This window comes from Podarcis filfolensis (genome assembly GCF_964270895.1).
Source record: "Podarcis filfolensis genome assembly, chromosome: 3".
NCBI classification, from domain to species: Eukaryota; Metazoa; Chordata; class Lepidosauria; order Squamata; family Lacertidae; genus Podarcis; species Podarcis filfolensis.
In genome coordinates this window covers 18,814,209-18,839,393 of record NC_139606.1, presented here as the reverse complement: position 1 = coordinate 18,839,393, position 25,185 = coordinate 18,814,209, and the positions used below count along the sequence as shown (strand labels likewise).

General features: G+C 44.8%; 1 protein-coding gene across 7 annotated transcripts in view; it reads right to left on the bottom strand.

Annotated features, from left to right (window-relative positions):
• KCNS3 (potassium voltage-gated channel modifier subfamily S member 3) overlaps window positions 1-25,185 on the bottom strand; it is a 71,387-nt gene that overhangs the window by 20,801 nt on the left and 25,401 nt on the right. For 3 of the 7 annotated variants that reach the window (XR_014546477.1, XR_014546478.1, XM_083607312.1), the window contains exons 1-2: window positions 6,360-6,718; window positions 3,245-4,771 (exon numbers count right to left, since the gene is read on the bottom strand). The exons of 1 other annotated variant lie outside the window; for it this stretch is intronic. Coding sequence is in view for 3 of the 6 variants with exons in the window: in XM_083607312.1 (XP_083463438.1) it covers window positions 3,245-4,715 (1,471 nt within the window). In the remaining 3 variants the exon portion in view is untranslated. Of the gene's footprint in view, window positions 1-380; window positions 1,280-3,162; window positions 4,772-6,359; window positions 6,724-7,867; window positions 8,041-25,185 lie in introns of those variants that run through there. 3 more of the 7 variants (XM_083607311.1, XM_083607313.1, XR_014546476.1) reach the window with 3 other exon arrangements.

Below are 25,185 nucleotides of genomic sequence, written 5' to 3'. Positions count from 1 at the left end.
GTAGCTACTACCTCTGTATTAAGCCAGAAGCTATTAAGCTGCAAACCTACCACCCCATCCTCCAGAATTCCAGCAAATCCCTCTCCCCAAACCAGTCTTTTCACGGAAAGCTGTCTACTAGCCCCTATGTATCCAAGTCAGAAAGCCCCATGTTTTGCTTCTCCTGGTTCTTATGACTTTTAGAGAAAGGGTTGACAGACGGCCAGTCTGCAGCTACAAGTACACCTCTGTGTAACCCAAAGCAGATCAGGAAGGACTTCTGACTTCCAGTCATTTGACAGTGGGAATAAAAAAATGACACACATCCCCCCCCCAAAAAAAATACCATTATACTGCTGCAATGAAGAAAGCTGGAGTACACGGAATCATGGATTCTGTGTGGAAGTGCAGAAAGTTCAGTTCAGGTACTCAACACAAATTCCAGGATTCGGTGTTATTTAATCCTTAAATTGTACGTCTTTTCCACCTGATTCTGCTTGGTGGAGCTCAGAGCTCTGACAAAAAACAAAGTAGATTCACAAGACTTCAGAACATTTTTGGCAGGTAGCCCTCAACAGCAGAAGAGCGTCAGAATAATAAAAATTACTCAGAAAGCATAAAAACATACTGGAGGCTTCAGCTTCTCCTCTCAGCTGATATTACAGAGTTTTCCTTATCACCACTCTTAATGGTATCTGAATCATTGGTCTCTCTGTTTTAAACACCGCCAGGCTGGTTTGTGAGAGTGATTGACAAGAGAAGGCTGCTTAAGTTAAGCTTTTTAGTGTTGGCTGAGCAATTTGGCTGCCTTAAATGGAGGTATGGGGGCTCGGCCATTCTGCTGTGAAGACCAAAAATGGAGTGCACCAGCAAATCTCCCTTGCAGTAGTAGGTTCTGCAGCTCTGGGAAGCTCCTGCTGTGTGTATACAATGTGTGATTTCATATGAGATAATTTAGCCTCCTCCAGGTGATTACAAGGATCTCTGTGGGCTTTAGTGGCCGGGTGGCTATCAGAATTTCGACTTGCAATCTCATGTACAAAGATGATAGCACCCCTATTCCATTTATAGTCAGCCTTGATGAATTCCTCCTACTGCAATCAGCGGAGAACCAAGCAAATGCTTCACTGCTTTGTCATGCGTCCTGCTGTCACCATCACCAAAACAAAGGAAGTACACAGAGGATATAAAACCCTGAGCCCATAAACAGGGGCAAGACTTGACATTTAGACTGGCTTCGTGGTCAGCTTGACATAGTCCGTCGCACTGCAAGTTGCGGGAGCACTCTGCCTCCCCCAAACTAGAAATTAATTGGAAAGAGAAAAATAAATGGAAATGTGTTTCTGTGTGTGAGGATGGATTCACTTAAGAAGTCCCAGGATCCAGAAATTAAGACAGACATATACTGCCAAATTTGTACAAATTGCCGCAAGTCAACTGCTCAGCCAACACTATTATGGGGTGCACCTTCTCTCTGATCGGGGGATGCTATGATTCGGATTTGTGGAAGTTGGCAGCTTAATTTTATGCTAGGGTCAAGGAAATATATGATATGGCTTCTGGGTTCCTTCCAGCTCTGTTATGAGTCCATTTAAAAAGCGAAGTGAACCAAGTGAGTTGGAAGGAATAATATGGCTGACTCATTGCCTGACCCTGCCATCCACCATGTCAATCTATGGCTTAAGGGTAGGTTCAGACACTAAATCAAAAATGGAGGAACTTAGGCCTCAGGCCTGAACACAGCCCCTTCCCCCGGCTTCTCTTAGTGACCCACAATCCTCTCATTGGATGCCATCCCACACCAGGCTTGTACAACACCTTCCTCAAGTGCTTCTGCCAATTGGAAGGTGCCCTTAAATAATGCTTCTTGCTTGCCTGTGTGCGTGTTTGTGTGTGTAGACAAGTAGGGAGGTTAAAAAAAAGGTCGCCCAACCCTGCGGTGAGAAATGAAGGGTGAATGGCTGGCACATCAAGTGGCAATGCGCACATCTTTCCTGAGATCAGGCAGCTAAGCAAGACATGCATCTGAAACAGGTGCCTGTTCCTGAAAAACAAAATAAAGTGCCGACGTTTTGCACATCAAAAGGCAGGAGTTGGGAAGCCTTTTTTCTCTCCCTGGATCTGGCAGGTATGGAAAGCCAGGGGTGGGCAAGGTTAAACTGGGTTTGGATGGGGTTACACCCAAAACCAGCCAGGACCAATCACGCTCCCGTTCCCCTTCATCCCCTTCCTCTTTCTCCCAGCCCAGCAGGCTGCTGAAGAAAGGACAGATCCCACTCGCCAGATGTTTACATTACAGTCAAACCTCATGTTACGTTTGCTTCATGTTACGTTCTTTCAGGTTACGTCACGTGGCGACCCGGAAGTACTGGAAAGGGTTACTTCCGGGTTTCGCAGCTTGCGCATGCACACAAGCGCTAAATCAGACTTCACGCTTGCACACAAGTGCCAAATCACACTGTGCACCGGTGCAGATACACCGCTTCAGGTTGCACTCTTTTCATGTTGCGAACGGGCCTCCGGAACGGATCCCGTTCACAACCAGAGGTACCACTGTACTGTAAATTGCTTGCAAGGGGCTTTCAATTTCTTCTCCATCACTCCATTAGTTTCCATTCCACTTCCTTCCTTCCTCCCACCAGGCTTCCTCCACTGGCATGGAATTAGGCTGAGGGCTGTATGCAAGCTACAGGAAGCACAAGTGAATTGCACCCACCCATAACACCAAAGAAGGCCTGGGTGAACTATGGTTGAGGGGCAAAGCCTTTCCCTAGCCCTGTATAATATTGAATTTTAACCTCAGATGCTAACAGGCCCCCTGGCTTAGTTTAGGACTATTTGGTTTCTTAGCAAATATGGTTTCGTATGCACTTCTGTTCATTCTCAGGTATAATCACCCAAATAAAAAATTACATTTGTCCCAGCACATTTCCCATGTGCTAGTAACCCGCTATTTCCCAACGCACAATCCATTCAAACCACACATTCTTTAAAAGGTTATCAGACTTGGTTGCTGGACCAAGCACACTCGATACCATTTTCTGAAGCCATGTGGAAAAAAACAAAAAACTAATCCACCACACACAGTCTATCTATCCTTAAGCCCCATCTAAACTGTAAAGAATGTGCAACATCATCAGAGCCAAGAATGCCCTAATATGGCAGAGAGTTAAGATACCCTGAGAATTTAAGTGCTCTTTGTCAAAGCTGTGCTAATATTAGAAGGAAACAGTAAAGAAAAGAGATTCAACTCATTTTCCTGTACCATTCTGCAAAGATGTTGTGTTATAAACATCGTCAAGATCTTGGATGCTTGAGGCGTCGGTTGAATCTTGATCGTTGGCTACAAATCCTACTGAAGAAAGGCTAGAAATAAAGGAGTGCATCCTTTTTGCATAAATATCCCTAATATTAAAATAAGGGAGCTCATTTGTCTTCTCCTTGGGGTCGTTGTTGCACTGGTCCACGTCAATATCCTTCTGTTTCTGGTAGTATTTGGAAAACTTGTTGAAAATGATCGTGATGGGAAGAGCTACCACTAATATTCCACAGATGATGCACGTTGTGCCAATGATCTTCCCTCCAAGAGTGACTGGGTAGGTGTCTCCATAGCCAACGGTGGTCATGCTAATGGTGGCCCACCACCAGCAGATTGGGATGCTCTGCAACTCGGATGTGTCATCATCTTTTTCCACAGAGTAGACCAGGACGGAGAAAATGGAAATCCCAACAGCCAGGAACAAAAGCAGAAGTCCAACTTCATGGTAGCTGTGCCTCAAAGTGGCACCCAATGACCGCAGCCCAACAGAGTGCCTAGCCAGCTTCAGGATACGGAAGATCCTCATCAAACGCAGGATCTGGACCACTTTCCCCATGTTCTCGATGTCTTCGCTTTCCTCCTCTTTGGTGTCCACAGCCAAAGTGGCGTAGAACGGAATGATGGAGACAAAGTCTATGATGTTCAGCGGGTTCTTCCAGAACTTTTTCTGACTGGGAGCAGCAGCCAACCTGATCATAAGCTCAGAGGTGAACCAGATGATGCATATGATCTCCACTATTTCCAGAATAGGGTCTTCTATCTCCCTTTCGTTGGCATCCAGCTTCTGGAATTCCGGCATGCTATGGATGCACATGGTCACGATGGATGCTAGGACCACGCTCAAGGAGGAAACGGCAATCAACTTGGCGGACAAGCAAGAGGCAGGGTTCTCCATTCTGACCCATATGTTCTTGCGCAACTCCCCCAACCATTGCTTATCAAACTTCTCGAGCTCCTTCTCAAAGATGGACGACTCATCGTCAGAAGAATCCAGGCTTCCGGCATTGCTTTTCTGGTCCCAATCCTTATCAAGTCCCTCTTCTTTCCTTTCTTGGTACCTGTTGCTGCAGCAAGAGTCAAGGAAGAGCTCGTTGATTCCCCAGTACTCTATTTCCTGACAGAAGGAGAAGACGCAGAGCTCTTCCATGACGTGGAGTTTCCCTGTGTAGTAAAAATTCAGCACATAGCGGAACAAGGAAGGGTTCCGGTCAAAGTAGTATTCCTTCTCTGCAACGCTGTAGTCGTCGCACAGTTCCAGAATAGCTTCTTCTGAATGGCATTTGAGCAGCTTCCCGAGTCTCGTATGGGGAAATCTGAGCAATGTGCTTTGGCCAATGGACTGCTTAAAGCCACCCACATTCAAGTTGACAAGCTCCTCATCTTGCCCCGGCCTGTGGAAGAATTCGCCGTACACCATTTTGAATGTTGTAAGTGTTGCGGCCGGCCGGCAAGGCACATAATATTACATCGCACCTAAAAAGCAACACAAGGTACACTTAGGTAATTCAGTCTCGTTTTGTTCTCATTGCAAACACTTCTCATCTCTGCTTACTGCGAGTAGTTATATTAAAGGAAACGGGGAAGAAATAAAAATCTCACATGCAGCACTAAACAATTCAGTGAGGCAAAATTAAATTACTTACAAGGTTTATTAAGTCAGAGTTATAAAGCTTGATTAAAATAAAGTATGGTTAGCACCACCTCCCCCCGCCTCCCCCAAACACCCTGCTGTGGAAAAAAGATGGTTAATTCATTAAGCTTGTCCTGTCCTGTAGCTGAACCATATTTAAATTAATGTTCATCCTTCCAAGAATTAAAGCATATCTTTGGTAGGCTTAACTATAATGAATCTCACAAGAAAACAATTTTTAAGTCTGTAATACATTTCCCCCTGTTTATACATGCATGGCTGTGTCCTTGCAATTATCAGATTACCAAGACCCCTTCCTATGGGGAAAGAGCGGGTGGGTGCCCCACCCCTCCATCACACACTTCCCATTAATCTGCAACGAGAAAACTTTGTGTCTGATTCATATGGCTTTGTGTGGTACGGAAGCTGTACTACCCAGGACAGGATGGGGTTGTGCAGAGTTGTTAAGGCAGCAGAGAGCATTGTTGGCTGCCCACTCTCCACCTTAGAGCAGATTTATGCCACAAGGTGCCATAGGAAGGCACTGGACATAGTAAAAGATCCATCGCATCCTGGCCACTGTCTCTTCGAGCTCCTGCTGTCGGGACGGAGATACAGGACGATGAAGACAAGAACGAGCCGTCTTAAGAACAGCTTCTTCTCCAGAGCGATCTCGGCCCTGAATGGGAAGCCTGGACTTTGAAAGTCATCTAATCTTCCTTGCTGTACTATACTGTATTGTTTTAATTAGTGTTTTTATGGAGCAGTCAAGTAATTTCGTTGTCCCTGAGAGGGGGCAATGACAATAAAGATATTATTATTATTATTATTATTATTATTATTATTATTATTATTATTATTATTATTATATACAGTGGTACCTCTGGTTAAGAACTTAATTCGTTCTGGAGGTCCGTTCTTAACCTGAAACGGTTCTTAACCTGAGGTACCACTTTAGCTAATGGGGCCTCATGCTGCCGCCGCGCCGCTGGTGCGCGATTTCTGTTCTCATCCTGAGGTAAAGTTCTTAACCCAAGGTACTATTTCTGGGTTAGTGGAGTCTGTAAACTGAAGCGTCTGTAACCTAAAGCGTCTGTAACCTGAGGTACCACTGTACTTTCTAAGGGGAAATAATTGTTCAAAGCATGATGAACCTACCTGGACCCCGAGATCATCTTCTGAGGCCCTCGTTTGTGTGCCTCCTCCTCGAGAGGTCTAGAGGGTGGCAACACAAGAATGGGCTCCCTGTCTGTGGGATTATCTTCCCAGGGAAGTTCGCCTGGCGCCTTCACTATACACCTTTAGGCGCCAGGCAAAAAGGTTCCTTTTTAACCAGGCCTTTTAAAGAGAGGTAGATTAGATAGCTAATGCTCAGTAGGTGCAGGAAAAACGGAAGGTTGAATATAAAGGGAAAATTTTCATTTTACATACTTGTAAAAAGCTGAACATGGATTAGAAGCCATATAAGCAAACTTAGTACTGTCAGTTGAGAGCAGTGTCAGTTGAGTGCTGGTGGTTGCTAGGTTGCGGAGGTCCTTGTGACACACCCTTCATTGTGACACCTCCCTCTGCTGGCTCCTTGGTCACTAGGGCTCTAGAGGCATAGCCATCTCCTTTGGTTTGATCATTCAGGGAGTGAGAGAGAAAGTGGATGGAGATGTAAGTAGACTTTCTCATCAACATCTGCATTCTGTGCTGGTAACGCTCCCTGACAGTCTATGGGAACATTTAAAAGATTAAGATTGGGAATAATTTAAATGCTTCAGCCAGCCCTTCTGGGCATCTTTATGACTCCACCCACTGTTTTGTAACAGTGAAGGGAAGTAACTGTGGATGCTGCTTACAATTTAGGAAAAGGAAAACTAACATGTCATGTGTTCTTTTTAGGCACTTGATAACTTGCCATGGGAACATTAAGCATGCCCTCTGGAGAGGGTAATATATTGCATTGTCTTCGTCCCCTTCCTGTCTCCCAGGACAGCCAAGGTACAAAACCCTTCAGCATGCTGATGCTCCTTCCATAGTAATATTAGCATTTGGTATTTGATGTTTCCCTTTTAAACATCCCTTCTCCACACTAAGCAAACCATCTCTTTCAATGAGATGATGAGAATTGTCTTATAATATCCAGAGGGTGCTATTCTGGCTACAGTATTCAAGCACTCTCTTCACAGGATACCCATTATGATATGCCTAGGAAAGTGAATCCATCTTGAGCTTTGAGTCATGAATGCCCAAACCAGTTTAGGGATGTAGATCAGGAGAGTACTGTGAGTCCCATTTCTCACATTTTAACAGGCCTTCTCTGCAGTGGCTCCCCGTCTGTGGGATGCTCTCCCTAGGAAAGTTCACCTGGCGCCGTCATTATACACCTTTAGGCACCAGGCAAAAACGTTCCTTTTTAACCAGGCCTTTGGGTGACCTGACTGACATCCTATACCCTTTTAAAATGTGGCTCTTTTCGAGGGGTGTGTTGTTGGGTTGTTGTTTTTATTCTGATTATATATGTTGTGATCTTTTCTGTGATTGTAATGATGATGATGACCATGGATCCCAAGGATGGGGAACCTGTGTGTCACAGAGCAAGCCGGTCAGTAAATCACACTGTGAAAGTTGGAGTTAACTCCTTGTTAGCAAAAACTAATTGTGCACAGCACAATGAGCACAGCAACTCATTTCTGGTAGGTCTTGCCCTAGGAAACAGTTGCTGAGACTGAAGGTCCCCACTTTCCTACAGCTGCCTCCTCTCCAGGGGTTTCCCCAAGATATCAGAGACTACGTCTGCACATTGCTAATCTCTCTCCTGCCCTTTTCATGCCTCTTCTGGTTCTGGGACACCAGAGGGAAGTTGACTTCATTTTCCTCTCCTAGCCATTCTTACAGACGGGTGCCTGGGGGGGAAAAGGGGATATTTGAACTTGTCTGATTTTGCTACTTACCAGAAGTGATCTGAAGCCTTCTCTTAGGGTACTTGTCAGTTCCAGAAGCATTTCCTGTCGTGGCAGTTTGTGTTTACAAGCATTGCGGTACTGCATACAAGAGAGGACTGAAACAACTTTCCTGGTTTAGGCAAAGGCCAGAAAGTTTCACGTTCGGCAAAATGAGAGGATACCTGTAGGAAAGAAAGAAAAAGCATTGACCATTTTGTCATCTACACATATTCCAATAAAAGTAGGCTAGGAGCACAGGCAGGGCTGGCCCAGTGTGGTGTAGAGAGCCAGCGTGGTGTAGTGGTTAAGAGTGGTGGACTTGTAATATGGTGAACCAGGTTCACTTCCCCACTCCTCCACAAGCAGCTGCTAGGTGACCTTGGGCTAGTCACACTTCTCTGAAGTCTCTCAGCCTCACTCACCTCACGGAGTGTTTGTTGTGGGGTAGAAAGGGAAAGGAGAATGTTAGCCACTTTGAAACTCCTTAGGGTAGTGATAAAGTGGGAAATCAAATCCAAACTACTACTACTACTACTACTATTCTTCTTCTTCTTCTTCTTCTTCTTCTTCTTCTTCTTCTTCTTCTTCTTCTTCTTCTTCTTCTTCTTCTTCTGTCCCACCGTGGCCACACACCCCACTGCTGTAAACCCCTGTGGCCACTCACCCTGTGGCACCCATTTCAGCTTGCCTCCAGGTGGCGGCAGATGAGACACAGCGGCAGGTGAGCCACAGCAGCTGCAGGGCATGGTTGTGGAGGCAGGGGGCTCTCTCACTTCTGCAGCTGAGCAAGAGGCAGCAGCAAACACCCAGCAACAGCCAGCGCCCAGCAGTGGCAAGGGCCAGGTGGTGGGTGCCTGGAAGCAAATGTCCAGTGGCATGCAGGGGCAACCCTAAGAGCCTGCCGCCATGCGGCAACTGCCTCACCACTTTTTGTGGGCAGGAGGGCCAGCCCTGAGCACAGCGGGAGGGAAGAAATTAAGCAGAAGATTGATAGGCAATCAAGCAATTTAAGATGTTCTGGAAGATTCAGGTTTTGGGTGAAGGGAGATTCAAAACTATGGTTTGAAGCTGGTTTGCTGTCAGACTGCAGCCTTCTGGTTTGTGTGTGCTATAGTTTGTGCCATTTGAATTCCGCAGCAAACTATGAATATCACAAATCATGGAAATGAGGGAATCCACGTACAGGAGAAAAGTAGGGAGAATATGAGATTCCAGCAGATTGGCTCAGTTCAGATGTCCATTAGGCTAAGACTTATGTATTAACAGGATGAGGAATACGTAGTTCTTCAGATACCGTTGGACTCCAACCCCAGTTACCCCTAGCCAGCATGCCCAGTGGTCGGGGGCATTGTAGCCCAACATCTCAAGAACCAAATGTTCTCCATCCCTACTTTAGGGGAAGGGCAGGTACAAGCAGAACCAAAATTGACAACAGACTGGTCAAAGAGCATTAAGCCTCCTGTTTCTTATTTAATCAAAATGGAATTAAAAGGGGTTGTGCACTAGATTTGTATCAACAGAGAAATCTGCACACACCACCTTGTTAAAGCCAATTTCACTTCAGGGGGGAAAAAATCAGGGCTCAGCAATCCTCCACAGTACTAGGCTATGATTCACTGCTCGGATTACATTAATACCACCCATTACTCACTGTGATTACCTAGTGCGACGCATCCATTCAGTTAATTAACAGACACAGGTTTAGGCAACGTGGCAAGTTCTTTTGATTCCGAAAGCATTCCAAGCCAACTTTGTCAAGAAAACATTATTCTAGATCCAAGATGGTGGCCTGTATCCATCTCTTTGTCCAAAGGTTTTCCTATTTTCATTGCTGTTCAATGGCAGCAACTCAATTCAAGGAAGAGAAGGCTATCAGCAGCTACTAGCCATGATGGCTAGGCATTACCTCCACTGTCAGAAGCAGCAGACCCCTGAAAACCAATTGGTGGGAATCAGAGATGGCTGTTACACTACTTTGCTAGCTTCCAATAGGCATCTAGGTTACTGTGGGAACAGGAGGCTGGTCTAGATTGGCCACTGGCCGGATCAAGCAGGCCTCTACTTATTTTCTTGTGAAAACCTTTATTCTGAAGGTTACATGACCAGAGACCAGATATATCTGGGCTTTCTGTAACAAAATACTACATACGAATGGAAAACTCATACTCAAAACCCAGAACAGACCCATTAAAATCAATGGACTAGTTGGGCATCACCTGTAGTGATGAATGAGGTATGCAGCAGGGAATTACTAACTTAGTGGGAGAGGGTCAGGGATGAGGTGGTGGGTAATATTAGATTGAACCTACACAGTGCTGATATCCCCATTGACTGGTCCTCTCCCCTCTGGTTAAGTTGCAATGTCTCTGCTGCTGGCTGGGCTGAGCTAGCAGGAATCCACACCGAGCGTTAACTCTTTATTAGCAAAAATAGGATCTTCACGCAGGTCTGGCCCCCATGAAGCAGTTGTTGACTGAAGGTCCCTGTCTCCCCACAGCCGTCTATGTCTCCTCCTCTCCAGGATTTTCTCCTAGCAATCGGAGACTGCGCCTGCGTGCCTGCCTTTCTTCCTCCCACTTCATACTTCTTCTGGTTCTGGGGGACAAGAGTGGAGGGGACATCATCGCAGCAGGAGAGGATGGCACCCATGACTCTTCACCAGCCTGACTCATCTCTGTTTCTTGGCCTATATCCTCCTGCTTCAGCTTCTGCCTCTCTGCCACAGACTCTCCCAGCTCACTAAGTCCTGTTGCCCCTTCAGCTTCTGACACCTCCTCCTCCCAGTCTTCTCGCTCTGACCACTCATTGTCACCCCACCACCACTCCCCGGGCTCTGAGCCTCCTTCCCACGGGGGTTCCCCAGCAGTTTCCTCCCATCATTCCTCTGTGTCCAACCAGGCAGGGTTCCTCCTCACTGATGTTCATGAGCAATATTACTTCACTGCGACAGAGAGTCCATTTCATACACCATAAAGGATTTGGGGGTCTGTGAAAATTCATTAAACAGATACATACAAATAACAAAGTGAGTGTCTGCAGTCCACTAACGTACATTATTTAGATGTTGACAGATGAATGGGTTGAGTTACTACAATAATAATAGCTATCAAGACAGCTTAATAAGAAGCTGGCTGTGCTCATAATCCAACATATATTTCTTTTCCGTGTATTTTATTACCTGCGAGAACAATACGAACCCTGCAGAATTGTCTGTTGTTGTAAACAAAATCTACCCTTATTTCCTTATGGGGGACACAAGGTTTGTAGGTTCTCCATTGTAGGTTCTCCATCAGTAGGAGAAAATAACAGAGGCCAACCAGAGAATATTGAGAAGCAAAGCAGCTAGTAAGCCTGATCTTTATGGAACTGTTGCAAGAGGGTGCTCCCCTCACAAGCAGGAGAAAGGAGGAGGACCCAGAACAAAGGTGTGCCCACCCTTATATAGACATTTTTAATTGCCTTCCCTGGAGCTCAAGACCACCCCTCCATACATCATACCTATATCACAGGTGTGTAACCCAAGACCACCCCCCACAAACATCATACCTACATCACAGAAAAGGCGGTCTACAACAGAAATGTGAATGTTGTTGTTTTTCCTGTCTGCCATTTTATCTGATAATGCCTTATCTGATTGCCTTTCCTAGTAGTCTGCCCATTCCTTTGAGATGGTGATCACCCAATTCCTGAGACAATGGGAAGGTTCCCTCACCCCCTCCCTCCTTGCAGAGAAAACATTTGGTCAGTTTGGGAGTCAAAATGGTTTCAGGGCAGTCTTCCTGTGCTGCTCCGGACATGTGGTCCACATATCTATGTACGTGCTTGGTTGGTACATTTATGAACATTTATTATATATATAAGACCTTAAATTTTTTATTACACTGTATACAATTCCCAAGAAGATCGGAAGTCTACAGTTTTAACACAAATATTCTAGCCCCCTCATTGTAGATAAAGTTGACTTTAATGAGCCGTTCACTTAGAAGTGATGACCTGTTCATCCGTATTCTGTTCTGACTACACGCAGCTGGCTCAGTGACTGAGCACTTCGGGAAAATTGAAAGATCGCTATCACCCTGACCTAAGGAAAGTGGGTCAGTTAAGATAGTTGGGCTTAGTTTAAAGATCACCTGGAATCTTTGCCCCTGAGCAGGGGGCTTCCATTTGGGGTGGAAAACTCCATAATGAGTCTTCTTGAATGGTTGTCCTTCAGTTATACGACTCTGCAGAGTGCTTGAGAAAGGCAAGAATAAGCAGAGTACCTCATTATGCCTTATCAAGACCAGCCTGTTCTGGCAGTAAAATAAAATGTCTCCCTTCAGACCAGTTTTAAAGACCACTAATCTTATTTCTCAGTTACTTTCAACAATACACGGCTTCTAATAGCAACGAACAACAACAAAATCAATGCTGCCCAACGTGAACAATGAAAGCTAGGTCCTTAAAAAGGATAGAGTTTCCAGTGACAATTGAAAATCAGTGTATTTTGGCCCAACACTTTCAAGAAATTCAATTAGCATGAAATACTTTTTTTTTTCCTTTCCATTTTCAGTGAGGAATCTGATGGACCGTTCTTCTCTAGTTTATCCTCTCATCAACCACCGCATAAGGTTGACCGCCTTCGAGTGTTACTTGAACTTTTACAAGTGAGGCCATAATATAGTAATATTATATTAGACTGGATTCCTGAATCCACGACAGTTCCATGGACCATGAACCGTATTTTTCGCTCTATAAGACGCACCAGACCACAAGACATGCCTAGTTTTTGGAGGAGGAAAGCAAGAAAAAAAATATTCTGAATCTCAGAAGCCAGAACAGCAAGAGGGATTGCTGCGCAGCGAAAGCAATGATCCCTCTTGCTGTTCTGGCTTCTGGAATAGCTGCGCGGCCTGCATTCACTCCATAAGACACACACACATTTCCCCTTACTTTTTAGGAGGGAAAAAGTGAGTCTTATAGAGCAAAAAATACGGTATTTACACGCCATTCTAGAACCTAAGCAAGTTGAAAATCATATCAAAACTATCTGATGCTTTCCATAAACTCATCTACCCAAGGATTCATCTGCTATGAAATAAATGAAGCTTATGCTTCAGACCCCCCCTAATTCCATAGGGGCCCCAGAAGTGACTTTAATCCACATTGTTGTTGTTGTTTTTTAAAATGGGGCTAGTAGACTCAAATCAATTTATTTTTTCTTTTATATATTTCAACAACCCCAAAGTTTGACAGTCAGTAGCACAGGTGTTGCAGACAACCTCACTGAAGATGATGACAGTGGTTACCCAGAAATCATTGCTGGTTGTGAAGGGGGCCCCTTAACAGTTCAGGCTTCAGGGCCCCCCAGAATGTAGGTCCACCACTGAATCTATCATAAGCCACCCTGGAAATTTTGAACTATGTGGTGATACAGAACTGGGAGTATAGAAATGATTAGCTTGGCAATGCAACAGCCACCCCCACCTCTGTGTGATTTAAGGCTACACATCAAACTTGGAACACGTGCAAAAGTGCAGGGCTCGCCTAGAGACACATGGCTGTCCGAAGCCACCCTCTCTTAATATGGCGGAAGTGAAGTCAGTTTCCAGGGCAAGAGAAAGGGTGGGTCCTTAGACAGGAAGGGGTAGGATTTTCTTTGCATCTGGCAGTGGGATGGGGGCAGAGAAGCTAGACTGGAGCCAGAAGTTTGTGGTCAGTGAAATAACCTCTATCCCAGATGTCAACCTTGAAGAAGACAATTTTTTTTACCTCATGAAGTGTGACGCCCCTTTCCTTTTAGAATTTTGGCCAGATGTATTCATCTGAAGCTACGATTAAGTCGTCCCAGTACAGTGGACGCTCGGGTTACGAACGTGATCCGTGTGGGAGACACGTTCGCAAGCCGCAGTGCCGCGTCTGCACATGCACGGGTTGCAATTCGGCGCTTCTGCGCAAAGCACGATTTAGTGCTTCTGCGCATGTTCGAGCGCCGAAACCCGGAAGTAACCCGTTCCGGTACTTCTGGGTTTCAGCGCATCCGTAACCCAAAAACGCGCAACCTGAAGCGTCTGTAACCCGAGGTATGACTGTACTAGGTAGGTTTTCTTTGTGTCATTTCCAAGCAGAGAACGATACAGCAACGTATGCACATTTAACTCGTGCACATTCAACTTTGTGCATGTGGCAAAATGTCCTTGGCAATCCCACCCGCCATTGAACCCAATGAGTTTTCACCGTACGCAATTTTGGCATCAGTCACAGTCCCTGGAATGTCACCCTCTCCTCCATTGTGGGCTCACTGTACTTCATTAATGTCTCCACCTCCACTTCTCCAGTATCTGAATTTTCATTTTTGAGGGATCTCTAGGATACTCTAGGAACTTTTGTTCAGAGTAGATCCACTGAAAGTTAGTGGGTCTACTCTTGAGTAAAAATTAGTGCCTCGTAGTTACGTAAGTGTCCTATAGTAAATGTCCTGTTTCATTATGAAGGGGAACATTCAGAAGAACGCAGGAATTGTAAAATCACACAACGACTTCATCATTACAAAAAGAAATGTGAAAAGCCTTAGGTTGGCAAGGCAAGGCTTGTTTGCCTTCCATGTACCATAACATAACTGAAGGTTAATGGATTGGTAAGCAGTAAAATAGACAGGGGGAAATGTAGGATAGAATAGCCTGCATAACACTGTTCATTGCATTTATATATGGGCCATTAGCTTTAATTCCCCCCCCCCCCAAGAGAGAAAGATTGGTCCCATAAAATTGAAAGTGTTTGAATTTGGAAAGTGCATGCCTGCAGGTTTAAAAACCAAGCGTATATTGAAAAATGCCATAAATTAATATATTTGTGATTCTTAAAATGTCTAAGATGCCTTCACATAAACAACAGCTTTTATATCTTGAAGTCAACAAAGGAGAATTTAACCGATGGGAGCAATGGCTTTAAGTCATTTGGTATAAGCAAAAGTCATTTATCTCATTATAGTGAGAGCCAACGGGTCACAAGTCTGTGAGAAAATGTGCAGGCATTTGCAAAGCTTTGGTTTTCTAAAATGGCGACCGAACCCCCTCAGATTTCTGAAAAACCAAGCCCACCCCTACGAAGAATTATATGAGTTGATTATGTTTCCCTCTCAGGTGCTTCAAAATCCCAGAGATGACACCAGCCCACTTGATGTAAATTACCTTCCCGAGAGCATATCTCAGAATTAATCCATGTTACATCCATAAGACCTCAACCCTCATCAGCCTACGTTACATCTGTAAGCTCTCCTCTGAAAGGAAATTACAGAAAATGGGTAAAATACAGAATCTAACTGACTGCATGTGGGATAGCATTTCTTCCAAAGGCCTGCAACAGAAACCATAAACAAGGGGGAACTGCGACAAATTGTTGCATTGCGCGGTGTTCCCATTCAGGGTTCCAGCCATCTAGCTAAGCCTTCTTCCAGAATATTCCATCCAATCACCATTCTATCACCCAGTTTTCCATCCCTTCTCCAACTGCAAGGATTCCCTTGTCAATGAGTAAGCTCAGTCCACTACTGGGCTGCATGGGTTTTTTTTGAGGGGGGGGGGAGATGGGATTTTTCATTCCTCCTTTTTTAATCTTTTTTTTTTTATAATATTTTTATTTTTTCCATATAAACACAACATACATAAACATACAAAGACAAAAACAGAAACAAAAAACATGTATCATTTCATATCCTAATTTCTTATACCTTTCTTCCCCGACTTCCTCATGCCTCCCCTTTCTGTATTCCAAATTCTTATCGATTGTTCAGCGAATCTTCCCTTATTTTGATTTAAATTTAGACTATTCTTCCTTATTCTCCTTGTCTTAACCATTGCTAATAGTAACCTTTTACTTTCCAGTCCAACATCATTCTAACTTTCATTGACTTTGTAATATTTCTTTAAATAGTCCTTAAATTTTTTCCATTCTTCTTGCGCTGCTTCTCTTCCCTGGTTTCGGATTCTGCTCGTCATTTCTGCCAAGCCCATGTAGTCTATCACCTTCATCTGCCATTCTTCCAGTGTGGGTAGCTCTTGCGTCTTCCAGTACTTCGCAATGAGTATTCTAGCTGCTGTTGTAGCATACATAAAGAAAGTTATATCCGTCTTTAACACCCCTTGGCCGACAATACCCAAGAGAAAGGCCTCTGGTTTCTTGGGGAAAGTATATTTAAATACCTTTTTAAGTTCATTATAGATCATTTCCCAGAATGCCTTAATCTTCGGGCAAGTCCACCAAAGATGAAAAAATGTACCTTCAGTTTCTTTACATTTCCAACATTTATTGTCAGGCAAATGGTAAATCTTTGCAAGCTTGACTGGGGTTATGTACCACCTATATATCATTTTCATAATGTTCTCTCTTAAGGCATTACATGCCGTAAATTTCATCCCGGTGGTCCACAACTTTTCCCAATCAGCAAACAAAATATTATGACCAATGTCCTGAGCCCATTTAATCATGACCGATTTAACCGTTTCATCTTGTGTATTCCATTTCAGCAGCAAATTGTACATTTTTGACAAATTCTTAGTACTGGGTTCTAACAGTTCTGTCTCCAATTTTGATTTTTCCACCTGGAAGCCAATTTTACTGTCCAGTTTAAACGCTTCATTTATTTGATGATAGTGCAACCAGTCTCTCACCTTCCCTTTTAATTTCTCAAAACTCTGCAATCTCAATTTGTCCCCTTCCTTTTCCAAAATTTCCCAGTATCTTGGCCACTTGGACTCCATATTTAACTTTTTAACTGCCTTAGCTTCCATTGGCGACAGCCACCTTGGAGTTTTATTTTCCAGCAAATCTTTATATCTGACCCAGACATTTAATAGTGCTTTTCTGACAATATGATTTTTGAAACTTTTATGTGCTTTAACCTTGTCATACCACAAATATGCATGCCACCCAAAAATGTTATTAAAACCTTCCAAATCCAAAATGTCTGTGTTTTCAAGAAGTAGCCATTCTTTCAGCCAGCAAAAAGCTGCCGCTTCATAGTAAAGTTTAAAGTCTGGCAGGGCAAACCCCCCTCTTTCCTTTGAATCCCTTAATATCTTAAATTTAATTCTGGGCTTTTTGCCCTGCCAGACAAATTTAGATATGTCTTTTTGCCACCTCTTGAAATGATCCATTTTATCAATTATTTGCAAAGCTTGGAACAAAAACAACATTCTTGGCAATATATTCATTTTTATAGCTGCAATACGGCCTAACAAGGAAAGCTTTAAGTTGGACCAAATCTCCAAATCTTTTTTCACTTCTCTCCAAGTTTTTTCATAATTATCTTTAAACAAATTCACATTTTTAGCTGTCATATTTATACCCAAATATTTCACTTTTTTAACCACAGTTAACCCTGTCTCGTTCTGAAACCTTTCCTTTTCTATCTGTGTCAAATTTTTCTCCAAAACCTTTGTCTTAGACTTATTCAATTTAAATCCTGCCATTTGACCAAATTCTTGAATTATTTCCAAAACTCTTTTCGTGCTAGCTTCTGGCTCTTGCAATGTAAGTACTAAGTCATCTGCAAATGCTCTCAGTTTATATTGTTTAGCTCCGATGGGCCTTCTTACAGATCTCCTCATCTCTGAATAAAGTGTCATTCATTCTCCATCTGAAGGAACCAGTTGTTGTTTGCCTCATCACCATCTTTAAAGCGTTATGGTCGGAGAAAGTTTTTGGGCAGATTTCTACTTTTTTTATGTTCGGAGCCATACTGCTAGTCACCCAGATTTGGTCAATCCTTGTCCATGTCATTTTGGCTTCAGAAAAGAAGGTTCCCTCTCTTTCTAGTGGGTGTTTTGTTCTCCAAATATCAATCAAATCCATATTGTCAGTCATTTCAAAAAAGGTCTTTGGTAGTCTTCCATCTTTTGTTATTACCTGTCTTTGTGCTTTGTCCATATTTGTTGAAACTACTCCATTCATATCTCCCATCAAAATTAAGTTGTAATCCATATGGTCCATCAAGGTTTCATGCAACTTCTTAAAAAATTCAGCTTTCCCTTCGTTTGGTGCGTAGATTCCCACTATCAAATACTTCTCTCCTTGGGATTGAATTTCAATTGCCAAATATCTTCCTTGATCATCTTTAAAAATTTGTTTCGGTTGCAATTTTTCTTTTGCATAGATCACCACTCCTCTCTTTTTTACTCTGTCTGAGGATATAAATTCCTGTCCCAGTCTTTTATTTATTAGTAATTTTCTGTGTGCTCTTGTCACATGAGTCTCTTGTAGACAAATCAAGTCCAATTGGTCTTTCTTTAAGGCATGAAATATACTTTTTCTCTTCCTGGGAATGTTCAAACCGTTACAATTCCAGGTTAGAAGTTGCAGAGCCATGATGGGATTATTTACTCCTTCCTCCTACAGCTCCCTGTTTTTGTTCCTCGTCAGTCGGTGATGCCGTGTTCGTGTCCAGTGATGGATGCCCTTGTCCTGGAACTGTCTCTTTCTGTAGGTCTTCTTCGTGTTCTCCCAAGAACTTGTCTTTATCACTTACAGTCTTTATTCTTCTCTTCTTTCCCTTATATTTAAAAGACAAGCCTTGGGGAAATTCCCACCTGAATGGTATGTAGTTCCTCTTCAGCAATGTCACCAGGTCCTTATAATGTCCTCTTGCGTCCAAGATACTCTTAGGGATGTCTTTAAAGATCTCAATAAAAAAATCTTCAATTCGAAGGGTTGTTTGGTAATGCAGGTTCAGTATTTTATCTCGCTCCTCCTTTGATCTTAGAGTAATAAGACAATCTCTGGGTCGATTCTTCTTCTGTCTTGTTCCCAATCTAAATGCACTTTCTATCTTAAAGTCCTCTTTCTCCAACTCCTGCTTCCAAAAATCAGAAAATTCTTTTGTCAAATAGTCCACCAAGTTGTCTCCTTCCTTTTCCGGCACAAGTCTGATCCTTAAATTCCTCTCCTTGCGTTGCATATCCTGCATAGAGAGTGCCAACTCATACTCGTCCAATTTCTTGTAAACTGGTGGAAATTTTTCCTCCGCAGCAGTTGCAATTTCCTTAGCTTCCTCAGCTATCTTTCGTGTTGTAGATGAATCTTCCAATAATTTCCCAATTGCTTCTGCATTTGAGTTCACTTTGTTCCCAAGGTCAGTTATACTTTTTGTATTTAAGTCAATTTTCCCAGAGATTTCTTCAATTTTTTTATTTGTTTCAGCAACTTGTACTTTAGTTTCAGCAACTTGCAATTTAGTCTCTGCGCCTTGCTTTTTTAATTCCTCCAAAGAGTCATTTATCTTCTCCAGTACCTTAGCAAATGATTCTTCTGTAGACATTGCTTTCACTTTTGGCTTTGCAGCAACTATAGTTCCAGAGGCTCCTGTTACAGAAGCCCTTCTTTGCATGGAAGGGTCAATTTTATATTGTCTGCCAGATCTCAAGGTTGTTTCTTGTAAATCCCCTTTCTCTTTACCATCTGCCATAACAAAGTCTTTTAGTCAAGGTCATTCCCACACTTTGGAGCTATCAAACAAAAGTTCTCAGATTTTAAACTCCACTTGTTGCTGAAACAATTTGTAGGTCCTCTAGAGGGCGTAGAGTCAATTCTTTACTTCTCAAAATAATCCCACACTCTTCAAAAAAAAATAAAAGTTTTCCTAGTCCCTTCCAATTTTTCTTTTCTCTTTCAAGGGGATCCCAATCAATAGTGTCCTGTAAGTAACTTTGCAGTGCCACAAAAACAATGTTTCAAATTGGAAGTAGCCAAAGTCAATTTAAGATACTTTTTAGCCTTCTTATAGCAACAGTCCTTAGCCGGTTCCTTTTCTCCGGCAGTCCGATCCCAGGTTAAAGAGCAGCGGTACTTAATCCAATTCTTTTAAATTGGCAGGGAAACACTTTAAAATCTTCTTCCCCCCCCCTCCTGCCTTCGGGGAGGGAGTTCTTTGCTTTGGTGGTGGATTTCTTAATTCCCACAAGTTTCCTCTCAAGCAGTTACAGCTAGAGTGCCTTTCGCTTTGATCTTGCTACAGAACGGAAAGCAGACTTCCTTTTTAGTGCTTGTCCGTCTCGGTGCCCAATTTCTTTATTTTTAGAGTCCAATTATATTTTAGCGGTCAATCCTACTCACGGATAGTTGTTCTTTTAATCCAATTTCACCAGAAGAAATCAGCGCTCTCCGCTAATGGCGACGCGGCTTCGCTTCGCAGGCTGGGTGAAGACGACTCTCAGCACCGCTCCAAAACCCCTCCGCTGCTCCGCAGCCTTTAAAAAGGCTATTTCGCAGCGTCGGGGGGGCGCAAAGGTGCCCGCCGAGTCTCCGGTTCACAGGCAACGCGCCTGTGATTTTTGAGGGTCCCCGCTTCGCCGTAGCTGACAGGACCCGAACCCACGAAGCAGATCTCTCCCGGAGCTCCGGGTGAGATCCGCCATTAAGCGCCGGCGCTAACCGGAAGTCCCCCATTCCTCCTTTTTTAATCTCCCCACTTTTGTACTTCTGCAAACCTTGGGATCCCCTCAAGCCTGCCGATACTCCCTGCTGTGTAGGGATGGTGATGTTTCGGCTACATAAGGATCCACACTTTGAGAACGAGTTTGCTGTTGGTATAAGGGACAGCTGCAATGATTTTTCTGCTGCTTATATCTAAACATCCCCTTATCCTTTGAGCATACAAAATGCTCTCAGCTTCCAAACCGCCCCCCCCCCCACCCAGTGCTTAAAATTACAACCTTGGGTTGCTGCTGAGAAAGAGGGCAAATATATTTAAATGATAATAATATGATTATTACCTAGCACACAAAGATGAAAAATAAATGATGCTGGATTTGTTTAATAAATGCATACACCACATAACTCCTCATATATTTTTTCCTAAATTTTGTTTACAAATGAAATGTTAAGAATTAAGAAGAAGATAGGGCTTCTTTTTTAAAGCAAGCCTTAATATCTTCCTTCTTGAAAAACCCATATCTGGTTTAATTTTGAATGCTTGCCACATGGAGAAAGAGAACAACATCATCACCATCGATGACATAAAACTGGATGAATTAAGCATTTTAAATGCCTTCAAGTTCAGTGGGAGACTTGCAGCCCAGTCTCACCTGTGTTCATGTCAGAGTAAGCGCCAATGGCATAGCTGTCATCTTTTCCCTTTTCTTGCGAGGAATCCTATTCGGAATAAGGGAATTCCCGTTTTTAAAAAAAGGAAACGTTGATAGCTATGGGCAATGGTCCCCAGGGGGTTTACTCCCAAGTAAACATTAACAGGATCTGGCTGTTAAAGCTACTCATTTAAACTGCTCCCATTGAAGCCAATGGGATGAAGAGTAAATAGCTCAGTGTCAGGGAACTGTCATCTGAGACGAAGGAGGTGAAAGGGCTCATGGAGGGTGAGAGAGACCACTCAGCGGAGGAGGGGACCAGCAGGGGGAGAAGTGGAGTTACAAGGGAAAGTGAGTCGGAGGGAGAGCTCAGAGATACTTCAAGCGGGAACAGTGGGGAGGTTTCAGGACCTCCCGTAGGCACACCCACTCCTCGGCGGAAACTGTCACGCCGAGAGTCCAGAAGACGCGTTTCCGTCAAGGAGCTGGAAGAAGTTTATGCTGGAAGAAGTTCCGTAAACGCCCACTGTCCGATTCAACGAGCGATTGATGGAGCCATGCTTAAGGAGCTCCATCACAGACAGAGGTTTGGGAACTTAGCCAAACTCTGAGGGATCAGGATTTTACGCACAAGCAGCTCACCATCCCATCACAGCAATCGGACAGTCCCTGAAAGCAGCTTGTGCAGAGAGGCATCATGAGCAACCCAGCTGGAGCCGGAGGAGCAGCAGGAGCTGGAGAAGGTCCAACTCTGGAAGAAAGGTACAGAGTTTTGGAACTCCAGCTAGCAATGCAAACGGCGAGGCTAGAAGAAAGGAGGGCGCAGGATGCAGAAAAGGCAAAAGGCGCTACACTAGCAAGAAAGATGCCAGGAATGGTGCAGAAGTTTGGGGGGGACCCCAGGAACTACCAAGCCTTTAGGACAGAGATGCAGTATGCTCTTGAACTGCAGTTTAACGACTTTCCCGATGAGGCATCGCGAGTGGCGTTTGTGATTGGCCATCTCGAAGGGGGGGCGAGAGACTGGGTCCGGCCCCTGATGGCAGGGAATAGTGACATGCTGAAGGACGCGAGGAAGTTTTTTCGCGCCATGGATTTGATGTTTTCCAGCGAGATTGAACAGGGAAGTGCTGAGCCAGCTGCAAGCAAACCAGTTGTGGGTGAAATTGGAGAAGTGTCAGTTCCACGCCAAGGAGGTGGAATTCCTGGGGTACCGCCTATCAGACAAGGGATTAGCCATGGATCCAGGCAAGGTACAGGCGGTGCTGGAATGGAAGACACCGAAAACGAAAAAAGATGTGCAAAGGTTCTTAGGGTTTGGGAACTTTTACCGTAAATTCATCAAGAACTTTGCCCACTTAACGGCTCCCATCACGGACTGTCTGAGCAGCAAGAAGAAATTCGTTTGGACGGCGGAGGCGGAGCACGCTTTTGAGGAATTGAAAAAGGCATTTGCTTCGGAAGAACAGCTCCTGCATGTGGATTTACAAAAACCCATGAGAGTGGAAACTGATGCCTCAGACCGCGCGGTGGGGGCGGTGCTGCTTCAGCCAGGGAGCAATAAGTCGGAATGGAGACCGTGTGCCTTCTTTTCGCGTAAGCTGAACAAATCCGAGAGGAACTACACGGTATATGACCGAGAACTACTCGCCATTCACGAAGCGTTCCGGAGATGGAGACACTTACTAATTGGTGCACAGCATAAGGTACAAGTATGTACGGACCACAAGAATTTGGAGTATTGGAGAACGGCACGAGTGCTCAACCAACGACAAGTGAGATGGGCCCAGGAGTTCTCCAAATTCCATTTTGAAATCTACTATGTGCCAGGTCCAGAAAACATCAGAGCGGACGCTCTCTCTCGCAAACCTGAATATTTGGAGGGGGAGGGAGCGCCAGAAGAGAGACATATTATCCCAGAGGACCACTGGGTGTGTGGTGCGGCCTGGGTGGGGCAAAGAGAACTGGTAGAGGGAACGGTAAATGATGAGTACGCCCAGGATAAGCTCAGAGGTTTAAGGGGAGAGGGAGAAGACCCCGGAGGTTTTGAAGAAAGAAACGGGGCATTGTATTACAAAGGGGCGCTATATATACCCGAAGGGGAATTGAGGGGGAGAGTACTCAAACAGCTGCACGACAATCCCACAGCGGGGCATTTTGGGCAACACAAGACCATGTGGTTGGTGACCAGGGAGTTTTGGTGGCCCAAGGTGAGGGAGGATGTACGGGAGTATGTGAGAAGGTGTGACCAATGCCAGAGAGCCAAAGGAGAAAGGCGGGCACCAGCGGGGTATTTAGAACCGTTACCCACACCAGAACGACCGTGGGAGGCGGTGTCGATAGATTTTATGACTGATCTGCCCAAATCCCAGGGGAAAACCGCCATACTAGTCGTAGTAGACCAGTTAACTAAGATGGGTCACTTTGTAGCTTGCTCACATGCAGTCACGGCGGAAGAGACAGCAAAATTGTTTGTAGAACATATTTTTAGGCTGCATGGCGCCCCCTTGAGGCTGGTTTCCGACAGAGGGAAACAGTTCACGTCCAGATTCTGGAGGAAGCTTATGAGCTTGTTGCACGTAGAGGTCAACTTTTCGACTGCCAGGCACCCTGAGACCAATGGGCAGGCGGAGAGGGCAAACGGTATCCTTCAACAATACCTGAGGTGTTATGTCAATGACAGAGAAAACGATTGGGTCGAAAAGTTGGCACTAGCGGAATTTGCTTACAATAATGCAGAGAATGTGTCCACCGGGATGAGCCCCTTTTTGGCTAATTATGGGTGCCACCCCAGGGCGTTTCCAGGGGAAGGAGGAGAGAGATGGAGTGTTCCGGCCGCCGAACTTTTTGTAGAAGAAATGGAAGCGATCCATCGTCAACTCCAACACAACTTAGAAACGGCCAAAGAAGAATATAAGAGGCAGGCAGACAAGAGCAGAAGGGAAGGTGAAACAATTAGGGTGGGGAGTCGGGTCTGGCTATCAACCCAAGGGTTGCCGTTCAAGGGTAGTTGCAAGAAATTGAGACCCAAAAGATTGGGACCATTTCAGGTCATCCAACAGGTCAACCCAGTGGCTTTCAGACTCCGGTTACCGAACCACATGAAACTGCACCCAGTATTCCACAGGTCATTACTGTCACCATACAGGGGGGAAGGTGAAGGGGTATCCACACGGGGGCCAGCCATAGAAGAAAGGGAAAGCCGCAACTATGTGGCGGAAATCATCGACTCCAGGTGGAAGGGTAATCAGGTGGAGTATTTGGTCGCGTGGGAAGGGGAACCGGAGTCGGAAAACACCTGGGTGAAGGCAGAGGAGGTCCATGACGAGGTCTTGATCGAAACGTTCCACCAAAGGTTCCCCAGGAAACCTCAACCAGTAGCGAGGTTCCGGAGGGAGTACTTTGGCACCACCGACGATGAGGAGGAACTGGAGGGATTCAGGGAATCGGAGTTGGAAGAGGGTACAGACTCCGAGGAGGAGGAGTACTTGGAAACCGGGAACAGCAAAAGGTGGAGGGAAGTGTTCGAAACTTCGGAAGATGAGGGAGGTTCCTTCAGGGGTTTTGCTCCCTCGCCTCCCGCAGAGGAGGGGAGGGAAGGGGGTGAAGAGGGCCCTAGAGGGGAGGTGGATGTCAGGGAACTGTCATCTGAGACGAAGGAGGTGAAAGGGCTCATGGAGGGTGAGAGAGACCACTCAGCGGAGGAGGGGACCAGCAGGGGGAGAAGTGGAGTTACAAGGGAAAGTGTGTCGGAGGGAGAGCTCAGAGATACTTCAAGCGGGAACAGTGGGGAGGTTTCAGGACCTCCCGTAGGCACACCCACTCCTCGGCGGAAACTGTCACGCCGAGAGTCCAGAAGACGCGTTTCCGTCAAGGAGCTTTTATGCTGGAAGAAGTTCCGTAAACGCCCACTGTCCGATTCAACGAGCGATTGATGGAGCCATGCTTAAGGAGCTCCATCACAGACAGAGGTTTGGGAACTTAGCCAAACTCTGAGGGATCAGGATTTTACGCACAAGCAGCTCACCATCCCATCACACTCAGGAACACAATTTACACCAAGCAGGTCTTGAACTGATGGCTTCCGGGTACTTAAAAAGTCACATTCAGCCCTCACTGAGGACAATTTAAAGGAGTGGTGGAATGGCTTCATGTTCTTGTTTGCCACAAGCTGCTAAAGACAAAGAGATGCCTGATGGGAAATGGAATCCAACAATACCTGGAAGACCAGCAAGTCCTAGTTTACAGCTTTATTGCCATAATAACCCA